The sequence below is a fragment of the Gambusia affinis genome, linkage group LG17 (assembly GCF_019740435.1).
Source record: "Gambusia affinis linkage group LG17, SWU_Gaff_1.0, whole genome shotgun sequence".
NCBI lineage: Eukaryota > Metazoa > Chordata > Actinopteri > Cyprinodontiformes > Poeciliidae > Gambusia > Gambusia affinis.
In genome coordinates, this window is record NC_057884.1 from 20,065,793 (window position 1) to 20,086,446 (window position 20,654).

The 20,654-nt window shown below is 37.9% G+C and overlaps 1 protein-coding gene across 4 annotated transcripts in view; it reads right to left on the minus strand.

Annotated features, from left to right (window-relative positions):
* lrrtm4l1 (leucine rich repeat transmembrane neuronal 4 like 1) overlaps window positions 1–20,654 on the minus strand; it is a 105,646-nt gene that overhangs the window by 71,015 nt on the left and 13,977 nt on the right. For 2 of the 4 annotated variants that reach the window (XR_006373361.1, XM_044144855.1), the window contains exon 2: window positions 5,088–5,485. Coding sequence is in view for 3 of the 4 variants with exons in the window: in XM_044144855.1 (XP_044000790.1) it covers window positions 5,088–5,091 (4 nt within the window). In the remaining variant the exon portion in view is untranslated. Of the gene's footprint in view, window positions 1–5,087; window positions 5,693–20,654 lie in introns of those variants that run through there. The other 2 variants (XM_044144858.1, XM_044144857.1) reach the window with 2 other exon arrangements.

Genomic DNA, 20,654 nt, shown 5'->3' on the forward strand with positions numbered 1-20,654 from the left:
TATGATCTGTAAGTTGGGGAAAGAAAATGAAAACATGCCACTTATTTTAAAAGATTTTCAAGTTTCTGGGTTTCTTTTTTTTCTTGAGGGGGGGGGATTGGTACTCAGTGGGATAATTATTGTTTCAGCCTGATGGAGGAAGCTGACGGATTATTGAACAAATGGGACATTATTTGTGCCTAATTGCCTTGTTGCTCCTGCTGAAGCAGTTCCACCACAGAAGATTAGCATGCTCCATCAGACTGGAGACCATCAGGCCACTGTGCAGCTCTTGTATTATTTATGCCTGTATGTGTGTGTGTGTGCGCTCCTGGAAATGTGGTTTCTTTGTGTTGTTTGTTATTGTGGGAGGCAGGAATGAATATAAATTCCTCGGATTAGGACACAAGTAGGTGATTCGCATTCATCACTCCCGGGCTGTTATGCATTCACGCTTGGCAGCTACTGATGAAGACGAAGGGAAAAAAGTGATGCTTCTGCACTGTTGTTGACTAGTTTTGAAATTAAACTTGCATTGTTTTTTTGTTTTTTGATTGCCGTGCAATTACTGTAATCATTCAATTATGAGCCATACAAAAAAAGCGAGAGAACTCTCTGGTTTCAGCACGTCCAAAGTGACACTTGTTTTGTTTGTCGTTGTCATACTGGTATTTTTTAAAATCATCTTTCAAAGAAAATATTAGTACTTATTCACATGGTAAATGAAATAGTCATAAAAAATTAAGTTGTTTTTCGATTTTTCATGCCAACTTGTTTTGATGCATCAATGAATTGAAAAGTTTTTGACAAAATCAAAGTTTTCTATGTTCACTAAACACTGATGTCCTGAATGGGGAATTCATGTTACAGGAAGTACATAAATATATATAAAACTATGAAAAGTGAAAGATGTACACATAAATAAACTAAATAAAACACGAAATTGCAAGAAAAAAAGAACAATTATAGCAAAATCTACACTTATTTCATGTGACACATAACTTGTGTTCACAGCCAAATGGATTGGAAGAAGAGTTAAAAGGAAATAAATTATGTAAAAAATATCTATATCCCTAAGAAATAAGTGGCAACAATTTATTCAAAAGATAGTTCAAACAAACCACTATTATTAATAATATTATCCTTTTAAAAAACAAAGAAAATGTCACATCCAAAAATTAGATTAACTATAAAAGCTCAAAATAAGTCTAATTTATATAGTCAGGTGTCTAAAATAAATGTTTTCTAAAAGCTTCTTGAATTTCTAATTTATATGAAATGTGATCATTTCTTTAATTAGTACTTTGATGTGTGCGAAATAAAACTGCACATCCTTCAGCAGGGAGTAATGAAACACGTTTCTCCTGAGGTATAGCTGCTGTACTACAAATTTAATTAAAATTCATTTTAAAAGTTGTTTTGGAAATCAAAATAGATGCACCAAAAATATTTCTGAATTATATTAACGAGCCTCAGGCTACGAACGTAAAGACTTTAACACCCTGAATCTATGTTTGAGGCTTTTATTTTGAAAGTCAGGAAGTACTTCTATATATTTAATTGATTCTAAAAACGTAAAAGCTGTGAGAATAATCCAACTGGAAAACTATTAGCAACCAAAGCTTAGGCAAAAATTAGCTAATTGTGAAAACAGAAAGAACATTTTCTTTTACCCAAAATATTCAGCGTTATTTTTATTTTTGTAACTCAATATTTTTCGTCTTTTGAATATGTTGTATTACTGAAATCCTAATACAGACATTTAAAACATTTATAAAGCATCAACAATGAAAGGAAAGTTTTAATCAGTAATTTCTTTTCAATTATCGCAACTGCAACTCACTCATGTTGATTGTTTAGAGTATCTTTACCTTTTGAGTGAAACCACAACTATCAATAGATTTACCAAAACCTACACAGATGGCAGGTTTTACGTTCAACAGGAAAAACGTGCAATAAAGATCAAAATGAATCAGTTCTCTTAGTCACGTGTTGAATTGTTACGGATTCTATGTTCGTAAAAACTGTGGTGTCCATTTAAGGGGGGAAAAAAATAAGCATGATAAAAATAATATCCCACCCAAGACAAATGCAGGCACTTATTTTGGGTAATTGTGGTGACATAATTAAAAGTGCATCAGTATCTGCTCATTAGCTGCACCAAGCTGCTTATTACTTGGGGAAATGCCACAGTTCTGCACAGATGTGTGGGTTGCATGGATTCTTAAAGACTATTAGTATAATTCAAATCAACTAGATTTAATTATTTTTTATCTTTATATTACTTCTAATTTGACTCAGCTGGGTTTGAAAGAGGAGGAATATAAAGCGGAATCTGCAGAATTAAAAATCCATGAAGAAACGAGTGGAACGCATGCAGATTGATTTTCTATTCTTTTCCTTCGGTGCTACAAATAGTCTAGATGATGTAGATCTGTGCTATTAAACACAACCCATTACTGTAATTTAGTTAAAGTGCTGCATACTAGTTTGTCATAGTAAGCTGCAATAATTGTTTAACTACTTTATTATGGCAACATTTTGATTAGAAACTGATAGCTAGCTAGCTTGCTAGCTATTCTCGTTTATTGTATTTTGTGTCCTATTTCTAAGGTTTGTTTGGGTTATATTCTGTAATATACATCTATTAAGTAGATCTCAGAGTTGTGGTTCAGAAAGGTTGCTGCAAGAATTTATATTTGCATCCAGTTTTAGCTTGTTTGTCAACAAGGCTACTTGCTAGAATGCTACAGCGTTAGCATTAGCTGTGGATTGTCACTTCCAATTACTGACTTAGCTTTGGTTTTCAAGAAAAAGAAATTATTGAACGACTAATTGAGGTTAAAGGTTTAATTCTCCATCAGACCCCCATATATTCAAATATCAATTAGCCTGATTTATTAAGAATGCTGTCAGTTCAAGAGCTCAGGAGGTGAGATTCACGGACTCTTTATGATCACAGAGAGAACATTTGCATAGCTTATCCTATTATTATTGGTTCACTGCTGCAAACTTTGATAGTTCTTTGATAATGGTGAATATATAGAAAATTCTCCAACATCATACTGCAGGATTTTCCAAAAATGTCCAAGACAATTACATAACTTTGGTGCTACAGTGTGAAATGTGTAGAAGAGAAATGTTGAAGTGTTTTTATGAAATGTCAGCTGCGTAAATGTGTTAGAAATAGACAGAAATGTCAGTTTAAGTCAAGTCAAACCAATTAATAAAGATAATATAATTATGTGAGTAAAGTTATCTTAATTGTTTTTCTTTTAGAATTCAGAAATTATTTTTAAAGTACATTTTAAAATTTGTTTGGTGTGTCCCCAATTTAGAGACCAAATAGTATATTTTAGAAGCAAAAGACATACAGGTTTTTAAAGTATGAAACAAATGGATTACAGCTCAAACTTTCCATTATATTTACAAATGAAAAATAATTATGCATTTCCATAAACAGATAACTATGTTAACAGAAACCAGATTGTTTAATTGACAAAAGAAGACATGATTGATTGGAATATCAATCAGCAGCCAACAGGCAACAGAGAGAACCCATGTAGTAAAAACAGTTAGAGCAGACATCTTGGCCAGGGAGCCACAGCCAGACCACAGTTTATATTTCTGCCCTGTTTCAGTACAAAACATATATTATATTATTATATTATATTATAACATATTATAGAAAAGGTTTTCTCCAAACGTTGCATGTTTTCCCTCCATTATTCAATCACAACACAAACTGAAGAGTTTTGCGTTTTTGGTGGAAAATAGAAAGCTGATGCTTGATTACAAAAAAGTAACAATGCTGGTCAGAATTGGAGCAGGAAAGATTTGAATTGGAGACTGTCAGAAGTGGTGAAGTGCAGATAGACTGGGCTGCTGACTGCAAAACATTTTAGATTCCTCTTAGACAACATGTCTGGAAAAAAAAAATCTTAACACTTCTTTTTTGGGTTTTTTTTTTTAAAAAATGTTTTTTCTAAAAGTTTTAGAAAGAAATTCTTAAAAAACTTAAGATTTTTCTGAAAAAAAAAAAGTATTAATTTTTCTCTTTAAAAAGTTTAAAAAATAAAATAAAAATTCCTAAAAAAAATTTAAGAATTTCATTTTACATTTTTTTCTAAAGAAATAAAAAAAATTTTAAGGGAAAAATATCCTTCACCTATAAAGGCTTTAGAAAAACAGAGCTATTGCGCAATTTTTTTTCTCTTTTGTTCAGTGTGGTTTTTTGTTTTTGTTTTTTAAAGCAAGGCTGAACATGAAAAGTTGTTTAAAAAATTAAATATAACATTCAATTGCATTCTAAGTCCTAAACTTTTGCAATTTCTACTCAAAAACATTGAATCCAAATTAAATCTATGGCAATAAAAGTTTGGGGGGGGATCTTACAGTTTGTTTTATGTAGAAAGTTGCTTTAAAAAAGAGAAAGACAGAGAGGATGCCTCTGAAGCTGCTCAGCAACGATTATTTCCCAAGCAGCTCAACTGATAAGCCTCAAAATGCATAGAGAACAAAAAAATAAATAAATAAATAAATAAAAAATTGGAGCAGCTGAGCCCAAAACCACAGAGACGCGCAGAACCGATGCGTGTGGGTTTGCGGGGTTGAGCGGTGAATTTATCTCTGGAGCAGCCAGTCAGTAAAATGGAGGAGGTGATAGGCAGTGTGGGATGAGATTGTAGGTGCCCAGAGCTGTCAGGAGGAAGAGGAGGAAGAAGAAGAAGAAGAAGAGGGGGGGCATGGGGTTGAGTCAAAACATGTCAGGGCTCTGGGGGGAGAAACGGGAGGGATTGCAGGACAGGGGGACGTAATTAGCCAGTCACATCTCTACATTTTGACCGCTTTAAGGTCAGGTTCAGGCGGTGTTAATAAACTTGTCACAGCAGCTTTATTAGCAATGACAAACGGAAGGAACGGCTCTGACTCACTGTGCACAGCCACCGATTCTAGATTTGTATTTATTTATTCCAAATCTGTCCATAAAAAGGATTCAGTAGGAAACGCATCCAGGCAGAACCGCTGCTCACACCGCGGATAAATGCGTGGATTCCTTCAAAATATGAAGGAAAATGTTTTCCAAAACCTCTTTTCCCTCCACTTACCCATGTTGTCTCATCGGTCCAATTCCCCGGTCCTCCGCATGCAGCACGACTCCCTCCGTGTCGCCTTTCCCAGCCCAGTCTACTTGAGGAGCGCCGCGGGGGATTCACCTGCCTTCATCGTGAAATAACTCTCATCAGAAGAAGAAGGGGGGGAATAAAAAGCTCTTAAAGTTTGCGCTGTTGGTCCATGACGCAGCGCAACTTTTCCAAATAAACCCGAAAGGATCCGTCACCCAGAAAGCGCCATGGTGTCGGAACCGGAGCGCTTCCAAGTTCAGAGGTGATGTAGAGCGGCGGCTCTCTGCGCAAACATCCAGCGGGAAGGCAGAGAGGGACCGCCGACAGCCGGGATGCTCCTGTGCAGCAGCGCAGGTTGATTATCGGCGATGTGCGCGCGCCTGAGTGAGGAAGAGGAGGAGGGAGGTGAGGAGGGAGGCAGGCAGGCAGGCAGGCACGCGCGCACGTGTGGGGGTTCAATTAAAACGAATCAGACGCCAAATACCCGACTGGACTCCGCATGTCCAGAGAGTTTAATGTCATCATCATCATCCGATCAGCGCAGTCAAAGTAAAGCGGTGCAGACGCAGCAGCCGCGCGCCTCACTCCTGACGCTGCGTGCTGCAGGTGTGGTGGAGGATAAACGACGGCTGTTTTTGGTCATCATCATCATCATTACATCGTGAGTAGGCAGCCCGCCTGATCCCACCTCGTGTTGCATAATTACTGCAGATGGGAAGGTTCAGTTCATGTAAGTGGCTTTCAAGCAGAGGCGGTCCTAGCCTGTTGGGCGCCCCGGGCGACCCACCTTTCCGACTCTGTGCAAACAACAGTAGACTCAGACTGTACTCAATATTAACAATTAACTAAATTATAACGTTTAAGGACTTCAGCACTTAAATCTTGGTTTTACTTTCACTCTGAGAATAAACAAATCACTTTGCAAACCTTAAAGTGATCCAAGAACATTTTGGCCTAAATATGTTGTAATTCTCCTATTAACTAAAAAGTTGCTGTTGTGATACACCAAAACTCATAATTACTTCAAAACGTACATCTTTTGTTATACTTTTCATCCATGGAGGTCGCCATTTTTTCACCTTACTGGAATCTACAGATTAAACAAAGGAAGGCTAACTTTACCCAAGTAGTTGTTTATCATATTGTGTTTGGCTGGTGTAATTTTAGATGATGCCACACGGTGTCACTGTTGGGTGTATTTACAAAAACAAACAAACAGTGAGATGAATCTGGACCGTGTCTCACACACACGCACACACACGCACACGCACACACACGCACACGCACGCACACACACAAAGGAAAGGACAGTGTGAGAGCCGGAGCCAAACAATTTCAGAATTACGTACATTTGTGCACTCAACATTTCTCTCCAGAATACTTCGAGTCATTTGAAAGAGCAAAATGACGAAGGCTCTAACAGGTGATCTTTACCCGTTATGTCCGAACCGGGAGACTGGACCCTAAACATCTGTTATCGGACCGAACACAGAACTCTGTTTATTGTTACGACTAATTGTGGATCCCTTTAATTTTTTAAGTTTTAACAGTTCATTCCTAGTTTAGTTCAGTTTTATTTAATTCCTTTTTAATTCAATTTATTCCAAGTTTCTAATTAGTTTGCTGGTTATCAGTTATAAGTAAATACTTACCACCACCAAATATAACCTAATGAGTACACAGAAGCTACATGCACAGTCTTCCTTATGTTCACTCTCTCAGCCAATCAGCTTCAAGGAAACTAAAGAACCCATGCTTTTAAAATACCACCCCATATTTCAGATTCATGAGCAGCATTTACTTTAGAATATTTTATATATCTATACAAAAAGAAGAGCAAAATGTTAAATTTTTCCAGGTGTGTGGCAGAAGGGAAACACCTAAAACATGCAGGGCAGGGGGGCGTGAGGACCAGAATTGAGAAACACTGCCTTAATATCACGTAATTGTCAACATTTCATCCCTGGAGGTTTTATTTACGGTCAGAAGAAACAGCATTGAAATGTGTTTTTCATTCGTATTAGTAATTTTCCTGCTGTGGGCAAAACATCTGCTGCATCTGGCAACGCACTGCAAAACTAACAATGCCGTCTCTTTAAGGTTCTTCTCGAATGTTTGAGTTTGTTTGAATGTGAATTCACTGTAAAGTTTCTAAATAATATTTTGAGTCTCAAAAGGAAGTGTTTCCCCCCCATCCCCCCCTTTTTATTGATGTAACAAGAATCTCAACAGAAATGTTTCTCTGCAGGTCACTCAGGAGGAAACATGAAAAGAACAACAAAAATAAAAAGTCAATTTAACAAGCACAAGCAGCGGCCCGTTTGGAGAGCTTGAAATGTTGTCTGTCCCACTTCTAGGAAAGCAGGACCTTTAACCAGTTTAGTTTGGAGACGCTAGGCCTGTTTTCTCACCGACTGTAAATCTAGAAATACCAGCACAAAGTTTAATGAGACAAACTGGAACAGCAGCGTAAACATTTGGGAAATAAATTACTCGTTAATGAGTTTCACCTTGAAAAACAAAATCCAGGAAATTAGAGATAACTTTGTTTCAGATCAAACTCTTTAGATATTTGCATGTAAGACATTAGAGAAAATCTTCCACTGAGAAAATATATAAAGTTTTGTTTTTGTTTTTTGTTTTTAAACAGAAACAAAAGAACTAACATTGTCCGTGGATGCATTCTGGATAGATTTTGCTGCAGCAAAATCAATTAAAAATTGTTTTATTTATTCCAAAAAATTAAATATTGTTGTAACTCATATATTCCAAAAAGGAAGGATCTCTGGTAGCAGTCAGTCTTGCAGTAAATCAGAAGAAGCCTCTGACTGAAGACAGTTGCTGTATGAAAATCTAATGAATCTCATGACATCAGCTGTTGAAAATAATTCATAAAAGTAACAAAAGAAAGTTGTTGTTTTTTCAGTAGTCAGAAAAATCCAGAAAGAGTAGAAATACACCTTAAGTAAACTTAAAAATACTCTGGCTGTTTGTAAGTGCTGCTAATCCACCTCCTCCGCTTTTGCAGCTCCATTTTAAATCTCTCATCTGTCTCTATGGTTAGTCAACTTCCCAATTCTCTCTGAGATTTTTGGTCTTGCTCTACCCAGTGTTGTAGTCAAGACCACCTAACCCGAAACCAAAACAAGACCAAGACCAGAGTGTATCGAGACCAAGACAAGACCAAGACCAGAGTGTATCGAGACCAAGACCAGACCAAGACCAGAGTGTATCGAGACCAAGACAAGACCAAGACCAGAGTGTATCGAGACCAAGACAAGACCAAGACCAGAGTGTATCGAGACCAAGACCAGACCAAGACCAGAGTGTATCGAGACCAAGACCAGACCAAGACCAGAGTGTATCGAGACCAAGACCAGACCAAGACCAGAGTGTATCGAGACCAAGACCAGACCAAGACCAGAGTGTATCGAGACCAAGACCAGACCAAGACCAGAGTGTATCGAGACCAAGACCAGACCAAGACCAGAGTGTATCGAGACCAAGACCAGACCAAGACCAGAGTGTATCGAGACCAAGACAAGACCAAGACCAGAGTGTATCGAGACCAAGACAAGACCAAGACCAGAGTGTATCGAGACCAAGACAAGACCAAGACCAGAGTGTATCGAGACCAAGACCAGAGTGTATCGAGACCAAGACCAGACCAAGACCAGAGTGTATCGAGACCAAGACCAGAGTGTATCGAGACCAAGACCAGACCAAGACCAGAGTGTATCGAGACCAAGACCAGACCAAGACCAGAGTGTATCGAGACCAAGACCAGACCAAGACCAGAGTGTATCGAGACCAAGACCAGACCAAGACCAGAGTGTATCGAGACCGAATCAAAACCAAGACCAGCTCTCCACGCTACATGACACAATAAAATGTGAAATATAATCAAAAATTGCTAAACAAACTGATCTGAAAGATTAACATTCCCATAAAAACACCTAGATATTAAATACATAAGAGCTGAAATAAATTTAACCAATACTAAAAAGATAACGCCCTGGGCATTTGCCCATATCATTCATGTCAGAAATCACCACTGTCTGCACCATTTAACATAGCAGTTGAGGCAATGCCCAGACGGTAAACAACGCTCAACTATGGACTCTGACCAAAGAGCAAGAAGTAGCCAAGCACAAGGCGCTCACCATGACTGTTCTCACCCACTGCATGAAGCAGGCAGCACACTGCTGTAATGTCTCCCATCATGGCAGAAAGAGCAACGCACATGCTCTGTGTGCTCTTTCGTTCTTGTGTTTTATTTATTTGCTAATTCAATAAATATCAATGTATATAATTAAATAAAATAATGATAGCTACTGCATTACAAGAACAAAGGATGGCTGTCGGTGAGATCCAGTCCTGTCTTCTGAGTAAAGAGACGTTCAGAAGACTCGGATCGTTCGTGAATGTCATCTCTATATTGCAGACTTTTGGACACAGTGTTGTCCCATATATGCAACAAGTTATGCGACACCTCCGCACAATAACTCAGTGCAGCAAGTGACTTTTTACCGTCACATCAAGAAGAACAAACATCAAGAGAACAAATGCGGTCGCGTCTGAGACAATTTTCGGTTTCTAGAACTGCAACCCTGGATCTACCTGCATAAAAAACAAACATATTCAACTTTACAAGCTCAGAAAAAAATTTTCTAGAAAATTTCTGAGGTTAAGCCAAAAATGTTTTAAATTAAATATATATTATATACTAAATATACATATTATATTGATATACAACTAATATTTTATTTTATATATATATATATATATATATACTTAAATATAATTTTTACAATTAAATGTATTTTATTCAAAATATAATAAAAAAATATTCTAAATATTTTTAATATTTCAAATTAAATATTTTCTAAATATTTTTCATATGCAGAATGGTTTAAATATTCTAAATATTTCAAATATTTATTTCTAAATCTATATCTCAGGTGTATTAATAGCAGTAAAAAAAAAAAAAAAGCTAAATAAATAAAAAATGTTGGTGATATAAAGAGGCCATTTCATCCTTTTGGGTTTGTGCCTCAAGTGTGTTATGCAACATTGTGTTCATGTAAAAAGGTCGGCTCAGTTACAAAGCCCGAAACCCACACCAAAGGGAGTTATTCTCTCCCACGGAAGACACAGCGCCTGAACTAACCGGCTTATCTTCCCTCACTTGTCCATATAATCGAGAGCTGGCGAAGAAATACGTAACATCACCAAAATTATACGTTTAAAAACTCATGTGGATATGTGGTAACAGAAAGAGCCAGAGTTAGAGCGGCTGTTTTTATCATTAGTGGACAGAGAAACAAAATGCATCCTCGCTGCTTGAAATGTTGGTCACCACCCAGACGTTGCTAATAAAGACAATTAATTCACGTTTAGAGTTTTACTGACTTCCTAACTGACCCTGAGTTCAGATGTTGCAGTCTGTGACGCACATTTCTGAATTTCTCCAGGGATTAAATATGCTAAATGTTTCAGCTCTTGACAAGAAAATTAGAAAAACTCACATTGAGTTGATTTTAAATCTCCTGTTAATCACAAAATTAATAAAATTAAATAAAATAACTACAAAGCAACAGTCAAGGTTAGGGATGGGCATTTATTTTATTGTTTATTTGTGAGAAATTTCTTTGCATGAGTTCATGAGTAATTCCAATTAATTACGTTTTAACCCCTTAAAAACTGTCCGTATTGTCAGTTTTACTGTTTTCTACACATTTTTGTTCAATGAAAGTATGAAAAAAAATACTAATTTGAAAATATGATTAAATGAAGTTACAGTGTGAAGCTCAATGATACAAATCCAACTTTTTATACGACTGGTGACCTAAAGAAGTTCATCACAAAATAAAATAATATTTATTATTATCACAATATTAACACCAAGTATCGTGACAAAACTTGAAGTCCATATTGATTACCCTTAATAGTGGTAGTGGGATGTTCTGAGCTGTTTTCAGACCTAAAACTAAACTTTGTTAACTGCTAAAACAACATAAAAAAAAACTGAATAAACCTTTTAAAGTGGCCTAGTCAAAGTATGGATTTAAACTGAGACATTTACCAGCTCAAATGTGGCTGAACTCCAAAAATGTCTCAACAGTAAAATAAAAACTCGTCAGACAAAATCACTTAATGGGAGTTGATGTTGCAGATTATTATTATTATTATTATTATTATTATATCCATGAAGGGAAATAAAACAGACAGAATGACTAAAATAGTAGGATAAACTGTACATTTCTCATTAAATAAAATAAATAATTGCTAGAAAACTACTGTTTATCTTCATTCAATAACAGTTTGATAATTTCAAACATTTTCAGACCAACCAACCAGTGAAACTTGTACTTTTTAATCTATAATCAGGAATTATAAATTACATTAGAAACTAGACAAAAATACTCGGCAAGATTTGACGTTTTCCTACTTTCCTACTATCCGTCTCTCTATATCTTGTCACTTGACTTGTTGTGTCTCAAAATTATCATGAGAGATTTACTCTCAAGAGAACGAGAGACGCCTCCATTATTCATGCACATCCAGACTTTGAATTTAACTCCAACTGATAATGTTTGTAAATAGTGATGCAAAGTGTTTTCTCTAAATAATGGAAAAGATGTGAGTTGATTTAGAGAGCAGTATGCACAGAAGAACTTCTCACAGTGTTGTAAAAAAATATATATATATATTAAAGATATTAGAATATATATATTTGATCATGATGATGATTTAATTTAATAGGAGAGTCCAGTCACATCAAAAATAAAACCATTTGTTACCAGTGAAGCAGTTAGGATACGTTATGCCAACAATTTAGACAAAATTAAGATCTTCAAACGCAGTAGTACTTTTAACATTTCACAACAGTTTGTCACCTTGCAGCCTTGCTCTTTTTGATGCTCTTTTGTTTTCGATTTTACTAAATACGTGACCGTCATCACTTTTTAGGCGGTTGCCATGGTGACTCGTTTTCTCAGGTCTCTGCTGATCGTCTCCCTTTACAGGACCAGAGAACGAGCTAAACTCAAGGCAACAGCTCTCAGTTTATTGAACGTCAACCATCAGGGTTCCTCAGCTTGTGATCCACTTCGGTTCCTGATTTACAAAGAAAAGTCTCTTGAATAGATTGTAATTGAAATACTAGGAGTTAGAATAGTGATTTCAATGTTTTTTGCTTGTGAAAGCCAATAGTACCATCAGTTCTCACCACAAATGTTCCACAATTTTCAGTAATTTTAACCGTTAATATGTTGCAGAATAATTTGAATTAAAGATCCCTTTGGGATCCATTAAGTACTGTTGAATTTTAATTGTTTTGAATTTGATGAGACCCAAATGCGGGTAGAACTGAGGCAGCCCCGTGGTGAAAGATGTGTTTAGAAAAATAAAAGTCCAAATTAAAGAAACGCGGGCCGGACTCAGAAATCTAACTGAACTATTCAGCACATCAGGATTCATTACCAGACTCTCTGCTCAACACAGCTGATTCAAAGTGTCCAATTTTCTCCAATGCATGTCAAAGGTCAAGTTTGTGGAACCAGGGAAAGATTCTGGACCTAAAAGATTGGCTTTGAACTCAACTGTCCTAATCAGCAAATAACAGACTTACAATTAAGAACCAAAAAATAAGAAGAAGTGAAGCAGACGTCATAAGTGACAAATCCCAAAAATAACAAAGATTTGCAACATTTAAACATCAGTTTTAGCAATTAAACTTTCTCAAAACAGGGATCATAACCTACGGAAGAAAATTAGAGCCATGTTACAAATAAAAGAATTCAGACGTTTTTTGCCAGAATTGCTACTTTTGATTTCAGAAGAATCAAGTTTGAATTTTGGGAAGACTGATAACACGTTTTAGGGTTTTCAATCATGTTTAATCAAACTTTAGTTCACTTGCTGAGAAAGTTTGGTTCGCTTGGGGAGGTGAGAATGGTAATTGAACTCTGGTCCGCTTAAAAACCTTGGCCTCTGTTCGATTAAAGTCAACTCTGGTTGGCTTTGAATGCATATGTGAATGCAAGCCAACTGGAGACTGCTCTAAAACCAGTAAGTGGACTACAGCGCAAGGCATTCTGGGTAAATAAAACCAAATCAAAGGCAGTAATCTAGTGTTAGCTAGAGAAATGGCTCATGGTCTTTTATTAGAAACGAAAGAGAAATCCTACAACTGTTAAAATCTAATGCTAGTCCATCTTTATTTGGATTTTATAAAGAAAGAACTTGAGTTAAGTGTTTCTTTGGAGGTTTTGATGTCGTTTCCAACAGTGGTTTTTGGTGCAGCGCCCCCACAGGTAAGGAGGCGATGGATGAACCAAACCAGTTGGTTTGGTTCATTTGGCACAGAGCAGTAGGAAAGCAAACCACACCAGCTGAAAATGTAAGAAAAAAAAAGTTTGAATTTTGGTTCCCAATTGAGCCGAGTCCACAAGACAATCAGGTGAAAACAGACTTGGATGTTTTCCGCTCTCAGTTCCAGGATTTATGGACATAAACATTCGTTAAAGTCAGTGTCAGTCAGTAACCAGCTGATGTTTGCTTAACCGAATCCAATAATCAGCCTCCACTTTCCTATATGGAAGCAACAAGCATGTACATCCCCGTTCTCCAACTGTAAATATTATTTATTTATTTTTTTCCCCCACCAGGGGGTCTTTTTGTGGTCTCTAGTGTCCCTTATACAACAGTGGGCGGACAGGAGAGGGGGAAGGAGAGGGGGAAAGACATGCGGCAAATGTTGTCGGGTCCGGGAATCGAACCCGCGACGGCCACGTCGAGGACTCCAAACGTGGGGCGCGCTACCCTCTACACCACCGGAGCACGCCCCCCAACTGTAAATATTATCCAATCCTAACCAGACTGCGTTCTCCTGTGTCGCTCTGCTAGAAGTAAGACGCAGTAATTGCAGGAGAGGCATGGATAAGAGCATCGAGATCTGGACCCCTTGTGACAACGGTCATGTCCACGTGTTCAAACTGTTGACTTGCTGGGTGTATTTACATTTCCACGCTCCCACCTTTGTTATTGAACACGGCCTGTGCGTGTTGGTTCTTGCAGGGTTGAAGGAAATCGATATGAGAAGCGGAATTAAAAACAAATAAAAAAGGAGGAAAGGCTGCGGTGAGAAAAATGAAATGTATTGAATTCTGCTATGGTACAAATGCCTAAATGGTTTTTTAAATGAATGCAAATTACCTTGATAAATAATTTATCCAAGCACAGAAAAACAGGAAAGGTGTTACATAACGAAAAATACAGAAGCAGGAGTAGAAAAATATATACTTTTGATGAATATTTTGGCTCTCGCATCTATTCGGTTGCACAACTTTTGGCAACAAAAAACATTCCTAAATGTTTCTTGTAGCCGTTTAGAGTCTGTTGGCACTTCCTTCCCCTCTTTCTGCGGTTCACTCTATTTTGAGTTTGCAGTCATTTTGCGGAGGGGCAGGTCTCAGGTCTCTCCGAAGCTTTCCAGTGGGATTCGGGTCAGGACTTAACGCCGGGCCGTTTAAAGCAGCGCTTTTCAGCCGCTCCTTTGTGCAGTTGGGGGTGTTCTTTGAGTCATTGTTCTGCCAAAAGAGCCCTTTCTGCTCCGGGTCTTTGTTGCTGATTAACACGTTTCTCTCTAAACTGCCTTTGTAACATTGAGATTTTATCGTTTCCCTTCACATAAAATCAGACGTGCATAATGACCATGTTGAACCGCGTGCACGCTTAATGGTTTTCTTCCTTTCATCCACTGCAAAACTAACAGAGTAAGGAATTATTTTATGTCCTTTCCAAAGGAGCAAAATAAAAATGAAAGCCTTTCCATTTCACTTTGGACAATACTTTAATCAAAGTAAAAATATTGGACACCATTTTGCCTTTAGAATTGCCTTAATCCAATTTATACCTTGTATAGATTCAACAAGGTACTGGAAACATTCCTCGGCGAGTCTGGTCCATATTGACATGATAGCATCACACAGTTGCTGCAGATTTGTCGGCTGCATGTCCTTGATGTGAATCTCCCGTTCCACCACATCCACATAGGGTCTCTATTGGACTGAGATCCGGTGAGTTCAGTGAACTCACTGTCGTGTTCAAGAAACCAGCAGTCCGAGATGATGCCGTGTTATCCTGCTGGAGTGCCCATCAGAAGATGGGTACACTCTGGTCATAAAGGGAAGGACAGGATGGATCCACGTTTTCACGTTGATGCCAAATTCTGACCCTAACATCCGAATGTGGCAGCAGAAATCCAGACTCAGACCAGGCAACGTTTTCCAATCTTCTATTGTCCAATTTTGGTGAGCCTGTGTGAACTGTAGCCTCAGTTTCCTGTTCTTAGCAGACACCCGGTGTGGTTCTTCTGCTGCCGTAGACCATCCGCCTCAAGGTTCGACGTGTTGTGCGTTCAGAGATGCTCATCTGCAGACCTCGGTTGTAACGAGCGGTTATTTGAATTACTGTTGCCGTTTTATCAGCTCGAACCAGTTTGGCCATTCTCCTCTGACCTCAACAAGGCATTTACTTTCACTTTTTCAAACCCTTCTCTGTAAACCCAGGAGATGGTTGTGCGTGAAAATACCAGTAGATCAGCAGTTTCTGAAATACTCAGACCAGTGAGTGTAAGTTGACATCAGTTTGGTCAAAGCGGGACTCCAGGCATGTGGACGAATTAGAGCATGTACAATTTGACATGAACTCTAAGAATACGCATCAATTTTTAGATGAAAATTAAAGGTCAATCAGGCGTATAAGGTCACATTAACATATCGCTTCCAGTGATGTTTCATCGATAACTACCAGAGCCAACGATGATCTCAGATTGATGTTTAATGTAATACAGAAAAAAAAAGATCCTAACTAATGCAAGAGATTGTTTACCATCTGGTACAAGCCTCATCAATCGCTGGGCAAGATGGTTTAATATGAATCCTCCGTCAGTCACAGCTGGAAAAATAAACATTTCGTGATAATTAGAAATGCCTCAGTTGTTTTGAAAGACGTTGGGTCAGAAAGGAGCTACCATGTTTTCAACATCATTTAGTTTGCATCTTTTCTGCAGCTTTAATCATTAATAGACTCTGAAACTGTTAAAAAAATATTTTAGTTGTAGCTGCTAAATATACAGCTCAGGAGAAAATTAAGGAACCACTTAACGTGATCAGTTTCTATGATTTTACTTTTAATAGGTTTATGTTTGAGTAAAATGAACATTGTTCTTTTATTCTGTAAACTACTGACAACATGCATCCGAAATTTAAAAGCAAAAACCAGCATTTATTTGCAGAAAATGAGAAATGGTCAAAGTAACAAAAAAGATGCAGTGCTTTCTGACCTCAAATAATGCAAAGACGAGTTTATATCCATTTGGTGGAGTTCAGAAGAGTGTGACGCCACATGCAAAGGGTCAATGCCACAAACAACCTGCTCAAGTTGTAAAACATGTTTTTATAGACCTAAAAGAAATTAAACATATTTATCAGGAGTTATTAAAAAATAAGGAGAAGGTCGGTAAAAACTTGAGCAACAGCTTTTTGCTTTTTCTTTCTAAATGTTCTACAATAATAGGTTGCGGCAGGTTGACAGGTTTTTCTTAAGACCTGTCAAAATGCAAATAAAATTAATGTATGCACTCTTTCTTCATCTGGGGTGATTGAAAGCAAGACAATAGAGGCATTCAGAACAGCAAAAATCACTGATTAGGTAGGAACAGATGTAAATGTGAGCGGGGGCCATGATTCAGATATTAGATCATGATGCGAATCCTGCTAGCATTTTCCTATAGCTGCAAGTTTTTACACGTTTAGTTCTACTGCAGCCAAAATCAAACATTTCGTTCACCTCTGAAGCTCAATTTAAAGATAAAAACCTTCTTGTTAGAGCAGAAACAAAAGCAAGACTAACAATCAAAAGCTTTGCAGTCTGAAAAGTAGCAGAAAGAGAAAAAAACGCAGTAAATAGATGAGACCCGTAGAGTTAAAAAGCTGTTTGATCAAAGATTACAGTGTGAGAAACAACTTTTCTGTTGTCAAAAAGGTTGGAAGTACGCTCATCTCTTTCATAAATATCAAAAGCTTATTCTTTAACAAATATTTTAATTGCACAAAATAATTATTTTGGTCTCTTTTGCATTTTAGCTTTGAATTAGGAAGGTATTTCTCATGACTGAGTTGATTGTTAGTAATTAAATCAAACTCGTTTCCTGGATAGAATTTCCAGAGAGGTTTGCAAGCGGATATTTGATTTGAGCCGACAAGTTTTGAGCACGAGGAGAAAAGTTTGAGAAGGCAGCGAACATTTCAAAGAGCGCAGACATTTTGAGTACGAGCATTGCAAGTTTTGAGAAGAAAAGACATAAAATCCTGCTTTCAAACTGAACATTTGAAATTATTTTCTCGAATTATGGCAGAAACATTCCCCATAATTATACTCCATTTTTGCTTATATTTTGCGAAGGAAATTGCTCTCATGTTTTCTTTAGAGGTTTTCATGTTGCTTCCTTCAGTGGTTCTTGGTGCAGCGCCCCCACAGGCAAGGAGGGGAACAGATTTTTCAATAGGATCGGTTCGTTTGACAGTGCAGTGTGAAAGCGAACAGCAGATGAAAATGAAGCTTATAATGTAGTTTAGTACCCGATTATGTTGAAGTCAGGTGTGAAAACATTAAAAATCTCAACTGCAGGTTCTGGAGCAGAATTTGCTTCTTTTAATTTTTTATCCTGGCCATTGCCTTCCTATGTAATTCTGCTTGATTCTCATCTCCCTCTCGATTTCTCAGGCCAATCAGCAAACAGAAGAAGGAATTGTGAACAAGGATTTTCTGCGCTGTCTTAGAAGGATTGTGGCATATCCCAGGGCACTTCCAGGCCAGATGGGATACATCAATAATTAATCTGAACTTATCAGATAGTAAGATAGACTTTAATCCATTAGAACAGTCGCTTCTACCTTCATCTTGAGGCTTGTCAGAGTTTTCAAATCTAGCACTCTAAAGAGTGACGACATTTTGGAAATGACCGGATCAAATGGAAATGGACATTTGAGGTGTTTACTACGTTAGCAAGGGTAATGATGTTTAGTTGTTACATTGCGATAATTTTACTACACAGTGTGTGAAGTTCGTTCAGTAACTACCTACCAAACCAAATAAATTACTTATTTCTACTCCTCCTTTAACGAGTTGCAACTGGTTCACTCATACGGCCATAATCCTCAGATGGATGATTGATTCTTTTCTTTCTCCCTGCCGAAGGTAGAAAAAAATATTTTCCTCAGCCTGATAAGACCAGAACCCAGGGTCTCATCTCTTTTAAAGACAAAGATGAAGTTTCACTTTTTTCTATTTGTGCAATTTCATACTGGTAATCTTAATAGAATCTCGGGTGTGCGTGTGTCTCTCCGTGATTGTTTGTTTAGCAGCGATGGAGACAGAAAAAAACAGGAAGACGAAAAGGCTGCACCACATCAATTGAGCAGACAGTCATCAGTATCCATTTGTATGATTCAGCAGGGGGGGAAATATTTGACTCTAGTTTCTGTGTCAAGTAAACACAGTGGAGGAAAAAAGGCTATTATTGTGCGTCTGCCAGATTCAGACTTATCTGATCATTTTAATGCTCATTGTGAAAGAACACCTGCGTCCAACTGGCTGTTTCTTATTCACACGGAAAGAAATGTAACATTGTTGTCAAAGCCTGAAGCGTATCAGATTTTTTGAAAACATGTTTTGTGACCCGCTGGCTAACTTATGAAGAAACTATGGAAAATTGAGAGATTCACGCACGTTCAATAAATCCTTGAATCTCCAATGGCAACCATTTGAGCAGGATCACATCTATTCTACTTAATCACTTGACGTTGGAAATGAGGGACGGTAGTGTTGAACAGATTGTTTTCCAAAGTTGTTTTTGCCTGTTTATCCGTGGCTTCTACTTGTTCGAGTGGAGCTAATTCGTCTGTGAACGTAACACACCTGGTTGGAGCTCATAGACGCCGTTATTTCCATAAGCTGGAAATAGCTAGCTTAGAAACCGACCCGTACCCGTATCTCCTCCCTCCTGACGTGTTGATCAATTTACTCACCTGAATTGACACCACATGACTTAAACCACTATGTCATCAACGGAGTTTCCCTTTACACCGGAGCAACCTTTAAAACGAACAAAAGAGGAGATGCTAACTAGTTCTTTCCATACATGCTAGGCTACGTGACGGTGTGTCGTCGTCTCCATGGTTACTGAAGGTTCGACGCTACCTTCTACATAATATTTGATATCGTTCTAATCATGCTTACTTATAAAGCATATGAACGTTAATCTTAATACCTTGTATAAATCAGCCATTGCACCGAGGGCTGATAGCTGACAGCTGCCGTCCATCGCCGCCGCGTCTTTGCTCGTTAAAAATAAAACAATAAAATTACAAGTGCGATTTCCATGCTTGTGTTTCTGGAGCTGGCCATTTTTAAAGTGAAATCAACCTATTAGAAGCCATATTTTGTTACAGATATCTCTCATTTGACAGGCTTTAAAGGAGCGTGCAGATTGTTTAGACGTCCATCATGGCGGCGCGGGCAGAATTCTGAAGACGTCACGTTAATAAACGTCAATACTGCAAAGCTGCGACTTGGGTAGCTCCTCCCCCTCTGAACTCGACCAGACTTGTGGCAGCAGCAATTAGTAAATATCTGCTGGAACGGACCTTACCAGAGGGGCCGCTTTTCATTGGCTGATGCTCATTCTACGTGGTCACGTGGGTGGCCGTCTCACAAACACTAGCTTCTCGTTAGCTAAGTACAGCATAATAGCAGTTCTGATACAACTTCTACACCTTGAAGCCTGTCTGCTACACAGTCTAACGTTAGCTAAACAGATCAATATGCAATGTGTACTGTATCTGACACACACTAAAGATTTTATTTTAGCAGAAAAGGCTTTGGACTAAACTGTTAATCGTGTTAGCCACTCTAGCACAAAGTACAGCTGGTCAATCAACCATAGCTGTGTTCAGGGAAGCGCTGATTAATAATCCAGAAATAAATATCAAGCCTGGAAACTTGATATCGTAACGGACTGGATGTTATGTTTTTAACGTAATGTTTGCTCGTCTTGCGGGGCGCAGGCGGTTGCCACGGTAACAAGTGTGTTTAAACTACAAAGAGAGACAGACTAAAAAGGTACGAGTGGTTTTGAGTTGATCACCTGTTCGGGTTATTTTACCTTTGTTTACATTTGCTGTGGCTCATTACAGCCGCTGTAGTTTCTAAACGTTGGACTAATTACCCTGTTTGTTTATGATTATACGTCATTCATAACAAACATCAAAAAGAACAAATAGATTTCATAAAATTTTAACAAACAAATGGCTTCTTTACCGTAACAGAGCTCTTTGGTTCCTCTTATCAGTCTGTAGTTTCTCATATTGAGGTCATCAAACCCAATTTCAGATCTACCATAACTGACAGACACCTGCTAGCCTCAGGTTTGCAACCAGCTTGTGACTGAGAAACCAGTAACCTCCTCCCAGATGATGACAT